This window comes from Indicator indicator, chromosome 16, assembly GCF_027791375.1.
Source record: "Indicator indicator isolate 239-I01 chromosome 16, UM_Iind_1.1, whole genome shotgun sequence".
Taxonomy (NCBI): domain Eukaryota; kingdom Metazoa; phylum Chordata; class Aves; order Piciformes; family Indicatoridae; genus Indicator; species Indicator indicator.
Genome location: NC_072025.1, coordinates 7,880,878 through 7,902,156, shown reverse-complemented (window position 1 = coordinate 7,902,156; position 21,279 = coordinate 7,880,878). Strand labels below are relative to the sequence as shown.

The following is a 21,279-nucleotide window of genomic DNA, read 5'->3' as shown; positions in this document are numbered from 1 at the left end:
CGCAGGTGTGGACGGCTGTTGGTGGGGTGCGGCTGCCCAACAGGGGAGGGAGCTGCTCCTGCTCCTGTCTCTATAACGCCGGGGTCGCTTGGCTCAGCGCATTCTACGTTTCGGTTGCGGTAACAGCTGCTGAGCGGTTCCGCTCCCTCCCCTCCGGCTCGGGGACGCTCAAGGATTAGGGAAGAAAGGGAAATCCATCAGAGGAGGCAGGAGGCGGGCCGTCAGTATCCTCCCGCTCCGCCTGAGCCGGCAGCGCCACAGGGCGAGCTCCGGTGCGGGCGCAGAAAGGGGCCGAGCTGCCGGAGGACTCCGGGGCGCCGGCGGCTGCCAGCGGTTCCCGGCAGCCCGGATCCGCCGCTCGGGACTGGCGGGGCTTGGCGGCAGGAGAAGCCGCTGTTGCTGTCACCCTCCCTCGCCGCGCCGGGTCTCCCAGAATGGGCCTGCAGGAGCTGGCGGTGTGGCTGCTGGCGGCGGCGGGGCTTGTGCGCGGTGAGTGAACGCCGCGCTCCCTCCCTCAGGCTGCGGGGACAGCGAGTTCCGCGGGCCGCCGGGGCGGGCTGCGGCGGGAGGGCAAGGGCAGCTGCCCCGGGCCCTCCGCGGCCTCTCGCCGCCCTCTTCAGCCATCTCCCCACTTCTTGCCGCTGTGGCTGTGGCTCGGTTCCGGACCGCTCTGTGGGCTCGCCAGCCGCTGTCTGCGAACATGGATGACGGACAGAGGGATAGGGGGTTGGGGAGCAGACTCTTGCCAAGGTACTTAAATGGTAGCTGCTTCAAGGGCAGAAATGTTGTGGGGAGAGTTCAGGTCTAGAAAACTGGGAAGAGGGAAGTCCGCCTGGAGCAGGGACAGGGAGGGCTTGCATGCAGGGGATCTGTTCTTACCCTGACCCAGATTTCCTTTCATTCTGGAACTGCCCGTGTCCCTGATCTACTCTGCTCCGTTCATGTGGACGTGTCTCCATTCATGTGCTCTATCTCCCTCCACAGAAAAAAGCATAGAATAAAGACCCTCCATGTGTGAATTGTGTAAAAAGGACAGAAATCCCTGACTGTTACCATCTCTGCCAGGAACCTATACCCCACTTTATGCATAGCTGCATAAACAGAGAACAAAGTGGAGAGCACTTGCCCCAAGTTCGCAGTCTGAAACAGTCTGAGAGCACAGTCAGTCTAACCTGTGGCCATTTTTCTCCCATTGTCTTGCTGATGCCCTCTACTGTATTTTTGTTCTGCTTTCTGGTTGTAGCTGTGCCAGGACAGGTGTCAAAATGCAGGTAGGGTATTTCCACTTCATCACTTACTGCTGCTGGACCAAAAGGTGCATATGTTAACAAAGCATCATTAGCATTTAAAGTTTATCACTCGTTGCCAGGCAAGAAATGATCAAAGAGGGAATCCCCCTTACAGGCTAGGATGAAAAGAAAGAGTGAAACGTTTGTTGTAAGATTTTGCTATATTAGCTAATGAGCTACGTGAACTGCAGTTGCAATTTTCTGGGAATGCAACAAGAATAGTTAGTTAATACCTGATAGCAGGAAAAGAAGATATGTCCTAGCTTTACTTTATGATGTCCAATTCTACTCATTTATCTATTTATCCCTCTTCCTTAAGAGTCCCTGCAAGGAGAATTCCAGAGGAAGCTTTACAAAGATCTACTGAAAAATTACAACCCTTTGGAGCGACCAGTTGCAAATGATTCTCAGCCACTCACTGTCTATTTCACCCTCAGCCTCATGCAGATCATGGATGTGGTGAGTCTGTAACCTTGTAGGAAACTATTTCTTTATAAAGGTAGATTTTTCCTTCCTAGAATGCAGACTTGTAATAGCAAAGGAAGACTGCAAGACACTGGAAAGCACAAATAATTCAAGAGACAATGCCAAACTTTATCTGCCTTTTTAAAGAAGTAAACCTAAAGTTTTCTTCTTTCTTAGATCTCAATGTTTCTCAACCTTTTTGGCAGTAGGAAATATTTAAAATGAAGCTCAACCTGCATATTGTGCCTTTTCAATCCTGCTTAGAACTGAAAAGTGTAGTTGGGGTCGGGGGGGGGGAGGTATGCAAAACCTAAGTTCTGGATTTCTCCTGGCCACTGAAGAGCTTATTTTTGGAGATGGCAGGGGAGGAGAGAAAGTGGGTACCCTGGACAAAATGCAAGTTACATAGTTTATCTTATTTAGACAAGATTGCTACATTCTATAAACTTAAACTTTGGCTGCTGTATTTGTACCCATGCTTGTTTGGTATATCTCCTGGGCAGGCTTGTGAAACACACTCTAGGATCATTTGGGTTGAAATATAAGTAATTTAAGCTTCACTCTGTCATAGTGGCAGAGAGATCAAACTATGTGTAAGTGGATTCACAATATTCATTTTTACTGAATTCAACTAGCTATAGCCAGTAATAAAGAAGTTAATTACTTAAAACTAGTAGTTAACCTCAGAATGTAATAATTTTTCCATTCGATGCTTGAAGTTCGAGGTAGAACAAAAATAAAAAAAGATGAGATTATTAATGACAAGTGGCTTGCTTTTTGTATCCTCACAAACCGTCAAGTGCCAAAATCACTTAATATCTGATGGACAGCATATACAGAAAACTCTGCAAGTTTAAATGCTCCTAGTTTCTATGAACAATGTTGCTAGTTTTATATTTATTAAATCTAAGGTGAAAACTATAATGTATGTTGCCAGTGCAATATTTACTGTGTGCTAAAGTCAGAGTAGGCAGGTGCAGTCAGTGAGCTGTTCCAGTATCAGTGCTACTAAAACCAACAGGCAAAATATGTCAGTTCTATCCTTGTCTATGACAGCTGAGTTATAGTATATGTGATAACAAGGAGAGAAACAGAAGCTATATGGAGTCATACGTTCCTTGAATGATAGTGAAGGAAGAAGGTGTGTTATACAGCATGAAACAACTTCAAAAGGTGCTAGCAGACTGAACTCTATGCAGACTGTGGCTATACTGCATGAACTCACACCTTCATGGGTCTCTTGCCACATACAGCAGAGGAGGACACAGCAGAAGTAACCATGCAGTTCTCTGAGCCTCAGTATCATTTGTGTGATGGAGATTTGGTCTAGCTCCTCTTTCCTGTGCATCAGGCCCCTTAATGGCTTCTGCAGCAGGTCCTATTGCCTGGAGTCTTCAGTTGTATCTACACATTCTGCACATCTGATTTTTATCTTTGTTAGCAATAGACCAATATGTTCAGGAAAGATTTGCCAGTCTGTTCAAAGCCTGTTCAAACAGAGAACCTGAACAAAGGAGGAACTTCTGCCTTGGTACGGGACAGTTTGGTACAAATTTTTTTGTACAACTACATTCAGTGTTTGTTTCGTGAGAAGAATAAAATCCCTGATGCTGTGGGGATTTTCTTGTTTGGTTGGTTTTGTTACTGTTAGTACTACACAATTCATTTCAGAGTAATTTCAGAATAGAAGAGCTAAAAAAAAGCACTTTCATCCAAAATAAAACAGGGCCATAAGCAGACCAATTTTTTTCCCCAGCTTTCAGAAATTTCACTTTTAGTGTCATTTTATATGGACACATTTGGCCTGAATATGTTAAACTAATGTGTTTTTAAGTATTATCCGCTCTGGGAAAAGTCTGTTGTATGTCCAAACTCTCCTAGTGCTGACACAGCCTACAGAAGTCTTTATCAGAAATGCTTCGTGAATAAAACAAGCTGAATGACCACAAGACTCTTTTCCTACTTAAACTGCACCTATACCATAAAGGTTTCCTTTGCATTTCTATGAACGAATCATGAGGTTCTCTTCCCACACTCCTGACCCAGCTATAACCATGTCCTTGACTACTGTAAGAACAATTGGCTGTTGGAGACACAAATAGCTAAAGGCCAGTAGGCAGTCAACTTCAGAGTTAATTTCTTCTGGAGCTGTCAAGTTTCATTAAAAAACATGCAAACGTAAGGGCAGTTATCCACAAATCACTAGCTAGTCTGGGTATAGTCCATGACTAGGAGTTTTTGATCCTTCAAAAAAAAAATCCCTCTGTAATCAGTAAGAAGCCTTTTTTTTTTTTTTTTTTACTACTGGCAGTTTAGCTCCAGCTCACTTTGCTTGCTATAAAACTGACTGCATTTTTTTCTCATAGATCTGGGATTGACAAGTAAAGAAAGAAACTGACCATGAAGTAAATGAAGCTTCACTATAAAACAAATGAGTTTTCTTCATTGTCAACATGAAGCAAATGGTGGTGGGAATGACAGATACTTGCAATAACAATTACTGATGTAACAAGCTAGAAACAAAACATGTCACCATCACACTTTCCTGCAGTTTATACAATTATTTTAATGGCTTCTCAGTGATACCAGCTGTACTGGTTAGACCTATCTGGAGCAGATCTGTCAAATCCCTGCCAGAACAGATTGAGCCAGGCTGCATCCTGGCTGCTGCTATTTCTTACTTGAAGTCTCTTCCACTCTGCTTTGACTTTGCTGATAGGAAAAGGGAGACAGTAGAATCATAGAATTGTTAGGGTTGGATTGTCAAGAATCATCTAGTTCCAACCTCCCTGCCATGGGTTAGGGTTACACCTCACAGTAGATCAGGTTGCCCAGAGCCACATCCAGCCTGGCCTTAAAAAGCCCCAGGGATGGGGCTTCTACCACCTCCCTGGGCAACCTGGTCCAGAGTCTCACCACCCTCATGGTGAAGAATTTCTTCCTAATATCCAATCTGAATCTACCCATTTCTATTTTTTTCCATTCCCCCTAGTCTATCACTACCTGAAACCCTAAAAAGTCCCTCTCCAGCTTTCCTGTAGGCCCCCTTAAGATACTGGAAGGCCACAATAAGGTCACCTCAGAGCCTTCTCTTCTCCAGACTGAACAGCCCCAACTCTTTCAGTCTGTCCTCACAGGAGAGGTGCTCCAGCTCTCTGATCATCCTTGTGGCCCTTCTCTGGACATGTTCCAGCACATCTATATCATGCTTGTAACAGGGGCTCCAGAACTGGATGCAGTACTCTAGGTAGGGTCTCACCAGAGCAGAGTAGAGAGGGAGAATCACCTCCCTCAACCTGCTGGCTAAGCTTCTCTTGATGCAGCCCAGGATGTGATTGGCTTTCTGGGCTGCAAGTGCACACTGGTGGCTCATGTTGAACTTCTCATCCACCAGCACCCCAAAGTCCCTTTCCCCAGGGCTGCTCTCAATCCAGTCACTCCCCAGCCTATATCAGTGCTTGGGTTTGCCCCGACCCAGATGCAGGACCTTGCATTTAGTCTTCTGAAACCTAATGAGGTTGTCTTGGGTCCACCTCTCCAGCCTGTAAGTATATGAAAACTTCTCCAGTATATGAAAACTTCTCCAAATAATGTGGATGTTTTCTACTGTACCATTTTTAGTTTAACCCTTTCCTTCTAAAATGAGCAATTATTTCTAATCTATGCATGCAGATTAATATTTTATTTTTGTTGGTAGTGACATAAACATGCACACTAGGATCGGGACTGCATAACAAGGGATTTGTAAGTGCTGACTGCCCCAACCTAGTTTAGCTCTCTAGAAAGTAGCTAATGAACTGTCTAATGAGGATGCAAGCTGGCACAGTAAAATATACTAAGTATTGCTAAATGGGGAGGGAAAACACTGGCAGCATGAGAAAATTGCAGTTTGGGGACACATGAAGGGAGAGGAGAGCTAGGAAACTGAGGGAGTGCTTGGAGAAGTGGGAATGCATGGCAGTAGACTTGAGAGACAGCAAAGGAGTTTGGAAGAAAGGTACACTTCAGGTGGAGCAGAGGATGGAGGTGAAATGGATAGAGTTTTGAACAGATGTTCTTCAAGGACATTTGAGTTATAATATCAGAAGATGAAAGAAAAGGTTTTTTCTCCTTTTAATAATTGTTTCAATTTTCTTGAGATGAGAAATACCAAGAAATTAGATGAAAGAAATTAAAAAAAATCCATCTCCTCTCCAACTTGTTGGAATCTTGTTTCAAAACTTGCAGGAAATTAACGTATATTGAATGAATAGCCTGATAATAAACGTCTCTCTGGATCTGAATCAGAAAATGTATGAAAGTATCTGACTTAAGAAAACTAAACAAAATTTAAGAATAAGCACAGAAGGAAAACCTTAACAGACAAATACTAAGGAGAAGAAGAGGTGTTAATGAATGGTCATGGTTGGTCACAGTCATAGCTTCAGTATAATGACAAAAATATAAGAAAAGTGATGACAAGCTACTTACTTTTCTATCGATCTCGCCTCCTGGAAACCCCACTACTAGCACAAAAAGCTGTCTCTCTAGTATTTCTCTGCTGGCATGGAGTATGAACCTAACTTGTGCTTAGGAAAAGCTTCCAGCATATGCATTTATAAGAAATAGACTCTTGAAATATGCTGATACTGTATAATTTCCACACTGGATAAAATTAGATTCATCACTTTTTAAAATGCTGTGTGGAGGCAAACGCCTTCTAACATTCTTATTTTCTCTTGTAACTCCCAATAATAGCATCAGAGGAGAATATTCATCTGCTACCTAATGGTTTAGGGTGAAGAGTAGGAATAGACCCAGTACTGCTCCTACTCTGCTACATCTCCTGCAGAATACTGAATGGCACAGAAAAACTAATACAGTGATTTTAAGGTCTGAAGTTGGTGCCTAGCCTGACATTCACACCATAGACATATTTGCATCTTCTCTAAGATGACATAACTAAGAGCAACCTATCTCAGGGAATTCCACCCCCAAAAGTCAGAAGATTAAACCCTAGAAATTAATACAAAATGATCATATATTTAAACTGCAAATTACTGCTTAGAGACACAGACATGAAGAACTGGAATACACTGAGATACATAGGCATAGCTCAGTCTCAATTTTTACTGCTATCTAAATGAGCAGAAGAGTCCTACAGACTTAATTAAGTTTGGAAGGGCCCTCCAAAGGTCATCTAGTCCAACCCCTTTGCTTCGAATACTTCTTTTTTCAGCAAAACTGAGTACATGGCATAAAGATACTTCTGGCAAAGTATACCAGATTTCTTACCTAAGTAGTCAGGCATGTATTTTGACTGTAATAATGTCTTTCTGAGTAACGTTCTTAGCAGAAAATTAGAAAATAAAGCGTTGGTAAACCCAGAAGTGGTTAGAAAATGTTATAGTAGTTGGTGGTGGTGGTGGTTCAGTGTCAAAATGATGAGATTTAGTTAAGTGATGAAATTTGCAGATGACGTGAGTTTGGGAGGAGTCCAGAGAATGTTGGGGGCAACATAAGAATTTAACATTGTCTTGCTATAAAAGTAGAGTAAAAGGACTGGTTTGACTCAACTTGATGCATGTTTTTTTTCAAAGCCTGAAGTATATGAAATTTTGAGTACAACATTTTAAGAAATATTTGGTTGTACTGGAAATAATCCATCTACTGGAGGCTTTGGTTGTATTGAATGAATTTAATTTCCAGACAGGTCAGTACTGCCTCTGTATGAGGGTAGATATTTGTATTATTTTTAAAATTCCTTTAACTATAACCATAGTAAGATCCAGACTCTCCCTGTACTAAAGGATATGTAAACACAGCTGAAAAGATAATCTTTGTTGCAAAACATTTACAAACTAATTAAATTTTGATAGACTAGATTGTTTTAACATCAGAAATGTCCATATGATAAAAACTGTTGTAGCATAGAAGACAGTGTGAAATAAAGCTTTTTAGCATAAAAATACTAAGATCTTGGAGGTCTCTTCCAATCTGGTTGACTCTGTGATTCTATGATTCTGCAAAGTATTACATTGGGATCATAGGATCATAGAATGACTTAGGTTGGAAGGGACTTTAATGATCATCTACTCCAAACTTCATGCCATGGGCAGGGGCACCTCTCAACTACATGTGGTTGCTCAAGGCCTCATCCAACCTGACCTTCAACTCCTTCTGGGAGGGGGCATCCAGAACCTCTCAGGGCAACTTATTCCAGAGTATTATCACTCTCCTACTGAAGAACTTCTTCCTAAGGTCTACTCTAAACCTGCAGATGAATGGCTTTCTGATATTTTTTTTAATATATTTTTTAGCTTTTTCAAAGGAATTTCATAAATTTTATTCTGTAACTGTTGAAAACATTACTGTGTTCTGGGGCTTGCTGGTTTGAATATTGAGTTTATACCAATTTTCTAAGTGTAACTCAGGGCACCCTTCCCTGCGTGTCCTAACCTGATCTCAGTACTCCACCCCTCTGACTTGATCTAGTGCCTCTGGGATTGAGCAGTTGGCTGTATCAATTTTTTGAGTAGCCTAGATGACCTGTACTTACTTTCGATTTAGATTAGCTTAAAGTGCTCACAAACCTCTGCCTGAGGTTCTTCTTTGCTCAAAATCTGTCACGTTTTTAGCAAAAATCTGAGCTAGTTCCACCTCTATCTGAGCCAAGTTCCTAAACTTGCGAGAATGATGGATCAATACTGTGTTCGCTTTTGACTTCTGTAGCACTTCAGTGGCAGACATCTTGCTGGGTATTAATATGTCCATTTTTATCAACTCTGATCATAAGTTACGTCTGGGCTTTTTTACTAGCAGAAGAAGCAACATTTAATAATTTATTTAAGAAAGTTGTATTTAGTTTTTTATCTACATGAATATTCAAGTTCTTATGTTGCATAACGTCATTTAGTGAAGAATCTTTCATGGTTCCTCTAGACATTTACCAGTTAATTAAGTAATTTACTACACAACAGTTTTCACTTATTTCCCAGTTTCTCCTGTTTCTTTTTAAAATTTCTAGTTAGGGGAAAGAAAAGTGCTGAATAGTTGTTGATATGTAGTGAGCAGAGCAGAATCTCAAGAGAAATCCTGTTCCTTTAGGCCGTTCAACTCACTTGTACAGACCAAAAGAAAAATGAAAGCATGCAACTTTTTAAATGTTTTTCTGAACTCAGAGTTTGCTCTTCCTACATTGCCCTTGGTTACTTGTATGACTTAGATTTATATATGCACAGGCTTTTGTCCTTGTTTTGCTTCAGAGAGTGTGACACAGTGCACTTCAATGATGTACATACAGTGCTTAGCAAAACCTGTGTGAAGATCCACAACTCAGTAATTGCAATCAAATACCCTGGACCCACCAGGCAAAGTAGTAATATGAAAAATCTTTAAATTTTACAAAGAAAATTATGCTGTCATTCAAAGAAGCAGAACCGCTTCTGTAAAGAACAGACTATAAAATAAGCTTATCTCCCCACTTAAAAAAAAAAAGGGGGGGGAGAGGGGAGAAATAGAAATTTAAATCTGTAAAGACAAACAAAACAACCAAATCAAGAGGTTCATTGAGAAATGGTGCTGAAGAGGTTCCTAAGCTGTTTATCATGCTTCAGCATGGTTGTGGTAGATGCTTTTCAAGTAATTCTTTTTAATTTTTAGCATTCATTTGTGTACAAAGTCTCCCCAAGTTTTATTTCCCTCTCACTTTGCTGCTTGCTTTTTATTCCCTCCAGGGAATGCAGGGAGAAACTATTTGCAATTTCATCTTGCAGCCATTTCCATTTAACTGTTCCTGAGAGTTTAGAAAACAGGAACAGTGCTGGGATATGCTTTCCAGTATTTTTAGTTAGTTTAATACCTATGACAGTTACTGTATTATAAGAGAAAACAAAGTATTCTGCTTCATCTTGAAATATTGAAGAAGAGATCCTTTAAAATAACAGTCTGAAATATCCTGATACTTAAATCTATTTAAACAAGCAGACACCACCTCTCTCTACCCTGCTGCGGTGAGATACTGATATACTGTGAGAAACTGCAACCTTATTTCTGTGACACTCGTCCATTTTTACTGTGCTTCTAGCTGTCTTTTGGCTTCTTTGACTGTTTTTCCCTTCAAACAATGTTGGAAAGCTATTTTAAGCACAGTCTATATTCTGTAGGATGAAATGAGAAGCAATTTCTTTTAAGACAGTGTGCAAGAAGGCAAAAAGGACTGACTAAAGCCTATAAAGAAACTCCTGATAATAGTTAACTAGGGGACATAAGATATGTTCATGTGAAAATTAGAACTTCTGTTCTGCTTTCTGTTTCCACAGGAGAGGTCTTTGAAACTGAAGTACAAATCAGAGGGTTTTTTTCTGTTTGGTTTTTAGTATGAGCAAAACAAAGCGACTTCTCTAACATTTTTCTTATCCATTGTGATATAAATAACCAGCACAAATAGCATTTAATTATTAAATATTAAGCAATATTTAATTTATTTTCTAACTACTTCGGTACGGATGCCCCATTAACTTAAAGAGTAGACATCTACTGGTGCACCACTTGTGATGAAGGTTTGCATGTTTACTGTGCCAAGGGTAATCAAGACCCTAGAAAACAGATTCAGTTGTGATGGACTGATGTAGAGCATGGGAACCGGAATGTAAAGCTTTCACATTTTACACATTGTCTTATTAGGACAACAGAATTTGCAAAGTCACATCATCTAGTAATTACTAATAATTCTTAGTAATTAGCCAATAATACAAAATTACAGCACAAGACATAATTTCTGGGAGTCAGGTTTGGGTAACTAATACTTGTTCTTATACAAAGATTTTGATTCACAGAAGTTTGGGAACCAAAATGAATATATTCCCTGTAATATTCAGGATTGTTCCTTTCCATTTTTAAAACCTATATATAGTTAAAGCGACAATATTTGTCATATTCAAGTACTAGACAATACATTGTGTCGCTACTTAATATACAAATTCATATCTTTTGTTTTGACATGTATCAGCTTGATTTAGAGTCTGTGGAAATTTGTATGAAATGTTTGAAAGCCCCATTGTTTTCTTTAACAATGTTCCTGTCCTCATAGATAGTGGGGCTACACTGATCTGTATTGGCTGAGGATCTGTCTCCATAAAATGCAAGTAAAGTATTAGATAAGCATTTTCAAACTCCCTTTGCCTGATAATTACTTCTCTGTTTCCATGCTCCTGGGAGACCTGCAGGTTTAGTCCCAGCCATGGCATGAGCCGATGCACTCTGTGTGTGCAGCTCATCTGCTGCAGTTTTTATGCATATACAGACTAATTACATGCTCTGTAAATCTGGTGCTTCTTGAAAAAGCCTGTTTTGCTGTGCACATAAAGATAGGAGTTGCTTCTTCCTGGATGTGATTTGCATCAGACTTCACTGTCAGTGTACATTGAGGAAGGAGTTCAAATGCATATGCTCTTGCTGGACCCATTTATTTTCTGGGGAGCCTTCTGGAAGCACTGTGCGAATATGTGAGCTGGATGAATTATGCAGGGAAAGGCAACCCAGACCTAACCATCACGACCTCTGCCCACTCCTAGATCATGATCTGTATCGGTCCACAAGTTGGCAGGAAATGTGCTGCAGCAGTTTCAGGGGTGGTGGCAAGGGAAGGAAGAGAGTACTGCTGAAACATGCCCCTCACCTCTAACATTATCCTTGGGAACACCTGTGTTAGCAGAGGATCCTGGGGACTAGATTAGATCACCAGTCATGGTTTAACATTTTCAAATGGTACTCCTGATGAGCTATGAATCTTGAGCAATCAAGTAGGTGGTATTCTATTTCTGTTCTCTGTTTTCATTTTAGGGCTGTATTCTCAGATCTGGGTGGACGCACTGCCTGCTTTTCATTCAGAAAAGCACACACTGAAAAAGTTTTCACTCATTTAAAAATCTAATAGGGCCCACAGCAGTTGAACAAAGTATTGTCAATGGATTGCAAGCAGACAGTCTTCCATCCTTGAGCAGTGTATTAACACAGAGAATATTCAAATGTTAATTACTTCAAATTTAGATAATGCAGATGTGAATTCTTCAGTTTCTCCTGAACGCCTCACTATGTTTGCCTGAACAGACTACTAAACAATACAACGGTTCCCACTCTAAATATATCTCTAAGTTACAAAATGGGGAAAAAAAAAAAAGTAACAAGATCTCACAATGGGTTGGCAGCAGGAAGCAGATATCATGTACGCACTTACATAGAACAAGAAATATTTTTAAATTCACTTAGAATTTTAATTACTAACATTTTTAATGCATTAACTCATTTATATTGCATTTTTAATTTACTCAAAAATGAAATAATTATTTTTCAAGATTAAACATAAGATGCCTAAAGTAAACTTGCAGTTGGATTTAACCTTCACTTATGCTTGCATGTCCATGCCTGTTACCTGAAACTGGAGTTTGATTTGTAACAGGTAAAGGTTCTAACAGTGGCTTCAGTGGTGAACTGCACAGTGCTAACAGCATGGTGTGAAGACATGTTGCTGCTCGTTGACAGCAGCATAAGAAAATGATATTTCTCTATTTCATCTCTCCAAAACCATCTGATAGTGATGTGAAGCTCTATTTACTTGGCCTATAATCACATCTCCATATCGCTTATATGATTCTCAGAAGGGAGTAGCCTGAAGGGAAGATGATCAATGCCCATGTGCCAAGTTGATGGACCTACATACATACAGCACTACTGCTGTGGACTTTCGTTAGGCTTGTGTTCTGAGTTCAGCCATGACTATTAACATAGTCCTGTGGTTAGCATCCCCATAGCTACAGTAACTACACAGTTGTGTCAGTTCAGTATTTGAGAGGAAAGAAGCAGGCCTTTTACCCACTACCACCCCTGTTACCAAAAGCAGGGACAAACACATAAAAAATAAAGAGCACTGGTAAGTTTGGCTGAACCATGCATTGAATTCAAAGAAATTCAAAAATGCATTTTTATGAACTGTGGAGTGCTCACTCCATCTCTGACCCCACAATACAGAAATGTTCTTTTCATAGGGGAGTTTTCTCTTGTGCTGCAGAAAACAGCAGCTTGAAGGACTGTGTAGGTGTTCTGACATTTCAGTCTTGATGCTTGTTGCATTTGCAAAGAGACAAGAGTTGATTTTCATCAATATATTTCTCTTAGCCAAGCTCACAGTTTCTCAGCACCTTTGTCAGTGACACTTCACAGGCATTAAAGAGAAGTGGAGGGCCATATGGAATTTTAGGGAAAGATGAAAGTGAAGACTCTGTAAAAAAGGACTCTCAAACCCATGCATCAGAAGATGTAGAGTAAGGAACAACTATAATTTCTGTAATGCTGATTCATCCTCTCTTCCTGCAGAGGCCTTCAGCAAGATAAGCAAAGTATTTTGTACTATACTCTTCTCCAGGGAATTTTTTTATTGACATGATGATGTCTGTGCCTGTATCCAAGACTGAACAGACACCCCAAGACATTAAGGATAATGGATTATGTTACATATCATAGGAACTTTGGAGATACTCCTTGCTTTATTTGCCTACATTTAAAAATATGGAGTAGTGTAGTTAGACTGTCTGGGATGAATCATGGCACTTTGCTAACTGGTCCTCTGAAGCTGGCTTTAATTATGTCTATTGTAGTGGACAGAGCTATTCCTCATAGTTGTGTCCTAGTCAGGTATCTCTGTCTGTGGCTCTGGTGTTCCTCAAAGGTTCTGCAGTTTCAGCATGTGAACAGATGCTAAAACAAGGACAGCATGCTGTGGTTATGTGTGGAAATTTCTGTTGCTATTATTCACAAAAATAGGATAGAAGAATGCCAGCAGCAGGCTGGTGCTAGAGCTGCATGCTCAATCACACAAAGGGAAAGGAAGAGATATTTGTGTGTTCAGCTTCATGTTCTCCCATAACTTCCTCTTCTCTCCTTGAAGAAATCACGTGTTTTCGTTCCACTTTAGTTTGCTAAATACACATGCTATAACAACATTTCCATATGACTTAAGAATATTTTGAGAAGAAAGGCTTAATAAAAAGTCAATTATGGCTTGATATTGATTAGTAAGAATAAAAATAGAATCACAACCTTTGATGTTGTCCTGGCATTAATGGTAAAACTGGTTGTTACCTGACCTTTCAGCTTCTGTGTTTTGCAGCTAACCTCTGGGCAATTAAATCAAGTTCAAAAGCTTTGATTCCCTCTCATTTTAATGATAAGGAGTGAGGTCATGGGGCTCAGTTGTTTCCTCTTAGCCTGTGACATGGTTAGTAGTTCCCAGAACCCAGCATGGGTTTGAATGTGGGATCCTTACCTGTGTCAGACTGGCAATGATAGTCATCACCTGGAGCCAGTATTTAATTAACATTACAAAGTTTTCATCCTCTCAATAGAAATCTGCCATGGAATACAATGGAATCAAGACTCACTTGTAAATAAAGCAACAGTTACTACTTTGCATGATTGCAATAAATCTAATTGCGCTTTAAGCTATATTTAATATGAACTGAGTGAAACCTATGGTGAATCATAGGAGTTCATAAGATAAGTTGAAAAATGCAACCTCCACCTCCCTCTCTTGCACTTCAAAAGAGTATTTTTTTCACATAAGATGTGCTGAAGTGTGTTATTGGCTATGCTGTACTCTGCTCATTTCATTATGTCCGATCCCTGCTTGTCTTTGCAAAGGCAAATGTGTTCAGATTAAATACGATCTCTTGTTTAAAATGATGTACTGAATAAAAAAGCAGAAAAAAGACTTACAATTACATCCCTATGGTAGCAGAAAGAGTACATCATGAGGCTCCTACACATAGTTGTAATTTCCACTTCTTTTCTGTGAAGCTCGGTGAAAACATTTCTCAAGCCCATTGCCAGGACAAAAGCCTATCACAGACAGTGCCAAGCATGACTGCCAGACTTTGTCAGAACAGAAACACATTTCCCACATTTTAAGGAAGGACCTCACACAGATGCTCTGTCCAGAGTGAAGATGGCTTTCCCCTGCTCTTTCTCCAGCAATTTTCTTGTTGTGTGAGATTTGCATCCATCTGGGAAGACCTGTGTATGTTTTGAGCAAACTCCACTTTTAAAGCAAGATGTCTGGGGAGAGAGCAAATGCTTCTTTCAAAAGCATGTAGGACTATTTGGTATGGAGAAACCACTGGAGTTTCTCAGACATGCAAAGTAGAACACACAGAGCACAATTAAAAAACCAAAACAACCACAAAACAAACAAGCCCCCTCAGAATTTCATCTGAATTTAGGTAAGCAAAGCAATTTGGACTCATAGTCCAAATTTGAGCTCAACCTAGGTAAAATTCAAGTGACGTTTTTCTAATTTTTAAAGGAAAAGAACCTGAGATATTCAAAAGGCCAAAAATTAGTATCTGCTCCTATCCCAGCAGCACAGAATGCTTTAGTAACATTTTAGCATTTTAACTCTAGAAGCCCTTACAACTCCACAGAACTTTAGCTTTAAGTTGAACCATACTTGTCTCTTGTATTCAGGTTTACTTCCTCACTCTTTTGTTTCTCTCCTTCTTGTGCACCTGAAGAGTGCATGGGACAAGTGAACTCCAAGCTTCAATACTCATGCAGAACACAAGACCTGAAAATCTTCATTTTTTTAGGACTTACAAACAGGTCAAGCTTTACAGTCACTAAGTCCGAATCATAACTGTGGACATGCTCAGACTAAACCTTGCATTAAACGCGTGCTGGCTCAAGTGTTAAAATACAGACCAGAACTGTAGGTAGTCTAGTGTTCAGGGCATCTTTCCACCACTCACACCAGGAGAAATTCCTTTCCTACTCTTTCATTCCCTTCCTCTCACCTGTTGGTTGCTGCATGACCCAGTGACTTGCAGGCCACCCTATTGCAGTTTCCACTAACATGAAACCAGGAGCTCACCGTAAGAGGGTTCACCATGGCTAAAGCTTGTGCCTCTGCCTAGGTGCAAGGTATCCTGTCCCAGGACCCTTCCGCACCCAACAGCAGATGCTTGTTTCTGTTTGTAGTAATGCTCTGCACTGTTCCTCAGCCTGTCTCTTCTGCTTGTCTTTACTACATGCAAGCATCTGGAACTAATGTCAGCAGACATGTGCAAAGACCACACTGCTAAGGATATTTACAGCAGGGCTGAAAACTCTCAGGCTATGTAATAGTTCCATGGCAGAACTGTAATGTGTTCACTTGGTACTGTTGCATTATTTGTAGCTAGGCACCATTTTCCTTGTGTTTAATTTGCTGAAAGCAACGTGCATGTAGATTGGAAGGAAGATATACAAAGTCATCTCTTAAAAAAGGATTTGTTGATTTTCTATTAATTTAATCAGATTTACAATAATTAACTTCTCCCCCCCTCCCAGAAAGACAGTAAGTAGTCTGAAAAATTTCACATGTTCCTGATTGTAAGAGACACGCTTAAAACTGTCAGGACAGGAAAACACCCTACAAATACTAAGTATCATATGCCATCAAAGTTGACACCCAAAAGTTTCCCCTTGAACAGCATAGCTAGCTAGCTTCAGGTACTGCTGGAACTGGTTTACTCCACAGCCCAGGGAATAAATAAAATGGCATTACACATCTATATGTAGGCCAGCCTGGATGTGTCCGTTTCAAAGGAAGATGACGTATTGTAACAGTGTGAACTGAAATCCCCCCACGCTGACAATAACCAGGCTAACTCAGTCTGGAAGCAAATGAAAAGCTGTATTTACAAGCAAATCTACAATCTATGATGAAATGCAATGAATATGTACAAATATACACTATTCACAACACTTACAAATATGTACAATCAACAGAAAAGCACAACCAACTTCCCTTTGCTTCCCCCAAAAGGGGGCCTCCCCCCTCAGACCAGAAAGAGTCCCCCAGACCCCCCTGGCAGAAGGCAGAGAGTTAAGAAGCAGAGAGGCTGTTAAACTTAGCTCGCCAAGGTCAGTGTGCTATCTTCAGCCAGAAGAGAAGAAGCAGCAGTGGACAGCCCAGCACGTTGCGAACTCCCAACTCTGACTGCCCCAAATTTGTTTTGAGTAGAGATTCGTAAACATTTCTATCTATCCAATGGAAGTGTTTATAACAATCATCATTTTGCTTTCTTACACCCAATAGTGACTTATTTACATTCTTTAGCTTTCTCTGCTTAAACTTTGCAAAGAAAAATTAAAAAGACAGTTTTAAACCATCACACATAAGTAGATACTGATTTGAAATAAGTCTTCCCTATCTTCAACTTTAAATATTATGCTCTGATTAAGTAAATATTTATGAAGAGAGGTCATATTTTGAAGGTGAGAATCTGCACACAACAGAACTAATAGCAAGATGAGGCTGTCACAGAGCCTCTAAAGAGAGACTGTCTGCTAAAGAGAGCTAGCCTGAGTGGGAATGCTTGTTTTATCCATCATTATTACCAGTAAGCGTGGCACACTACTTGGTTTGTACAAGAAATAGTTCTAGTAAATATGGTCAGACAATAACTGAATGTAGGTCATGGTTCTTAAAAAAAATGACAAGAAACAAATAGAATGAGAGTGCAGAGTCAGACCTTAATCCCACCTGTCTTGTGTGGGAAACTTCACTGGATTAACGGTGGCCCTCTCCTACAAGTATTTATAAATTGTTTTTGCTTATAAAACTGATCCAATACATAAAACAGTCATTAGCCAGAACACTTTGCATGGATGACTGAACTCTTTCACAAATACTCTTCAGCTACATTCTCTTTTCCAGCTGCACATTCTAGCACAGGTTCTTGCTCAGCTGTGCTGCACTGTTCACACAACGTGAAGAGGCTGATTTTTCACTTCTAATAGTACTGCCACTCTGTCCTTCAAGATTATAGGAGGGCCTTAGGACTGCAGGTTGTTTTGGGAACAGGCCAAAGATTTGCCTTGCATGGTTACTGGCTAGAGATTTAGGGAACCTTCAGCAAGCTTTACTCACTCTATTACGAACAAAAGCAGGGGCCAGGGGCAGAATAAGAAGGGTGCATCCTTACAGGGAAGCTGCCTATTTCCCATAAAACTCCAAGTATTTTAGTTAATCCCAGAATTTATTGTCTTGGTTCTCTTTGAATTTACTGTCCACAGTCAACGTATTAAGAAAGAAAAACAGCTAGTAGCAGCAATCTGTACCAGTCTGTATTATCTCCAGGAACAAAACTCACCTTTCTGTAAGGAAGAGCAGTTCTGCAGAGCAGGTCTCTATTTCAAAGACCTTCAGCATGTAGAGAGTATGAAGGGCAATCCATATGCCATCCATTTTAAATCTAATAAATCTAAGAGCTCAATAGAAAATAAGTTTTCTTTCCAAATTTCACTTTAATTAGCTATCCACATATTGGTTTGCCTTAAGATTTGAATTCTTTCATTAAAAAAAAACAACCCCCAAAAAAACCACCTAGAAGAATATAAATCAAAGGTCAAGGAGCATACAAAGTAAGGAAGGCATTTTCAGGATGGACTTCAGAGATTTAACTGCAAAACTCATATTAATGCTACAGAAGATATTAAGATAAATCCCAAGCACATCTGCAATACCTTATCCCTAAAAGTTTGAAAGAGCCAGAGAGAGTCTGACTTGGAAGGTGAAAAAGTCACAGATATCATCCTAGCAGTGAAGGTGCCTCAGGACTGAATTTGAAGTAGAAAAGAAGAAAGGGTCATGTCCTAAATACATTCAGCTTTCACTAAAGTCACTAGTACCATGGAATGGCTGAGTATAAAAATAGAGAAAAGTAACTTTCAGGAGGTTTTTAGCACAAACAGAATCAGGGAAGATCTGCAGCTGATGTAAAGCAAGCTGGCTTAAGGCAAGCACAAACGTAAGGTCAAGTCATGCAGAATCCACATGCTGACATGCTGACTGGGCTGTGTAGTAAGATAAATTATCTTAAACTCTAGATTTTGCAACTGTTGCTGTAATTCTGAGGGAGTGTTGCTTCCCAGCAGCAGGCTGTACCACTGCAAGATGAAGTCATGGATCTCAGAGCTCTGGTTTTGTATAAAAATCTCACTGATTGGGGAGGTCAGAACACCGAACATAAATGTGTTTGAAGTGGTCTCCAGAAACATGCAGTGAAACAGAGAAAACTAGTATTTTCCAATTCCAACTTATTATTGAACCGTTTTGTACTTTTTGCATCTGTTTTCAAGAAATCAGAAATATTCTGTTTCAAGGAGCTCAGATTCATCTTGTCACTATGGCTGCCTAAGGTATGGAAACAGCATCAACCTTTTGTCAACTGGCCATTTTATGAGTGCTCAACTCACACTCCAGTTCGTTGTCTCAGTACTAGTTCTCCAAGAATTCAGGCTTTTTCACTATATGAAGTTTAGTGAGCTCAGTGCATGACCTTCAAAATGAAGAGGAAGAAAACCTCAAGCTGTGTGAAGCAAAAATTAAACGTAACAAGGGTTTAAATGTTGTGGGGAAAAAAAAGGTCATTCGGTGCTAGTAATCTGACACTGTGGGTCAGAGGATGTTGAGAACGTTTAATAAGCAAGTGCTCACACAATGAGATGAGAGCTAATGAACTGATTAACCTGCTGCTTTCAGTAGCTAGGGAGCTACTCCACCATCCCTCCCTATCTGGCTGCCATCTCAGCAGAAAAGAGCCAACACCCAAAAACCAGAACCCAAAAGCAGCAACCAGAACAGGAAGGCTCTCATATTACAATCTGAACTTCAAGCCCCATAATATTTTGCTCCCACCAGCACTTTCATTTTGAAGCTGGCATGACAGCAGCATGGGATTGAATATCAGCAGCAGATTCAACTCAACCCATGACAACTGTTTAAATTGAAAAGACAGACAAAGCCAGAGATGCGAACTGGAAGACTGGAGACAGTACAATTCCCTTCAATAATTTCCAGAAATCATTACCTCTGCCTTCAGAAATGAATGAAGGAACATTCACGTCTTCCTGATGTCAGCTACTTTCCCTTCATTAACAATACTGCCATGAAATACTGTGATAAGCAGTCCAGTAGCAATTTGCCATCTGCCCTCAGAGATCATGGCTACACTTATGAATCAAGCAGACAGAAGGAGCCTCCTGCCCACCTCCCATTGCATGAATGAAACCCAACCCTTCATTAGCTGTGCTGCTTGGCCAGGATGTAACATAAAGTAGCTTATGTGGGGAAAAAACCCATTCATCCAACCAATACAGTGTAGTTTCTGGTCTTATTCTCTGACTAATTTTTTCAGCATTTCAGAATATATTGTGAAGTTTTTTTTCTTTGCTCTTTTATATTAGAAGAGGTTTGCATAGGAGCTGCCTTGCTTTTGTGTTCAACACCTTTTTATAAGTGTTTACAAAATATTGCAGAGTGACAAAAACTGGTGAATTTCTATGAAGCATTTCCAGCCTCATCATTATTCTATGGGGAATACTGCACAACTCTGCTAATACAGTTCACTGTAAAACTTGTAAAACTAGTGTCCAAAAAACTCTCCTAGCTGGGAGAAACCCTGCAGGCTATCTCCTGCCCCACCTTTCACCAGTTTCACTTGGGACTACAGAGAGGGACAAACCCTTTAAAATCAGAATCTTTCCTCTAGTGATGGGTGAATCAATCCAATAATGACTAAAATGTTGGAAACCATTTGCTCCAACAAACACTACAAAACCCCACCACTATAAGCCAAGTATCAGCATGCAGCAAAGGTATTTATAGCTAAGGAGCAATGATGGAATTTATGATACAAACGGTGACAGAACTTTAACTATAGTAATCCAAGTAGGAGTTATTTTGTTCAAATATACTCTTTCAAGCTCTAAATAGTTAACAGAAAGAAACACCAGGAAAACAGCATGGGCCATCTTCACTGAAGGCTTGTTTTCATTGTACAAATTACTTTTGAGTAAATACCACCTTGGAGTGAAGAATTGATTATACTTTGGAATAACTCTTGGCTTTCACAATACCTCTGCAGAGTCTCCTTCTGGCAAACCTGCCGTGGTTTGTGTCACGTGCCCAAGCAGCACATGAAGCATTCTGCCAGCAGCACAGCTGGGTTGGAAGTCTATCTTCTTCCTCAGCACTGCTACTTTGACTGCTTAGTCATGGCTCTCTAGCCTAGTTCTGTGATGCCTGCAGGTAGATAGTAGAGCTCCTTTCTGGTACTCCTAAAATAGTTCATCTGACTATGCTGCAAGCTCAAGTCTTCAAAACAAATTCCCATGGAGTACCAATAGTTTAAGCATGAGCAGCACTCCAGCTTTCGTAGTGTTTTCCTACTACTGAAAATGGAATTTTTGAACCATCAGTAATCCAAGGCTGAGGCCATTCATGTGCAGAAAGAGATCACACTCTCTTGTGAGTTTAACTCAGAATTTAACCATGCAGGAGTACATGCCATTCAGCTAATAGTTCTGAAACAAGCTTCCCATATGGTTACATGAATTATCTCTTAATGAATTATCCTTAACGATGGTTTCTTAATTGATGAATTCAGTTCCCACACAAACTAGTTTTGTTGTGTTCAAACTCTACAAGCAGGTTGTTGAGAGGCACCAA

At 40.3% G+C, this 21,279-nt stretch overlaps 1 protein-coding gene across 1 annotated transcript in view; it reads left to right on the top strand.

Moving 5' to 3' along the window:
* The first annotated feature begins 434 nt into the window (after window positions 1–434).
* LOC128972158 (neuronal acetylcholine receptor subunit alpha-7) overlaps window positions 435–21,279 on the top strand; it is a 36,023-nt gene continuing 15,178 nt past the window's right edge. Inside the window, exons 1-2 of the mRNA XM_054388010.1 lie at window positions 435–489; window positions 1,609–1,748. Of these exons, the coding sequence (XP_054243985.1) occupies window positions 435–489; window positions 1,609–1,748 (195 nt within the window). The remainder of the gene's footprint in view (window positions 490–1,608; window positions 1,749–21,279) is intronic.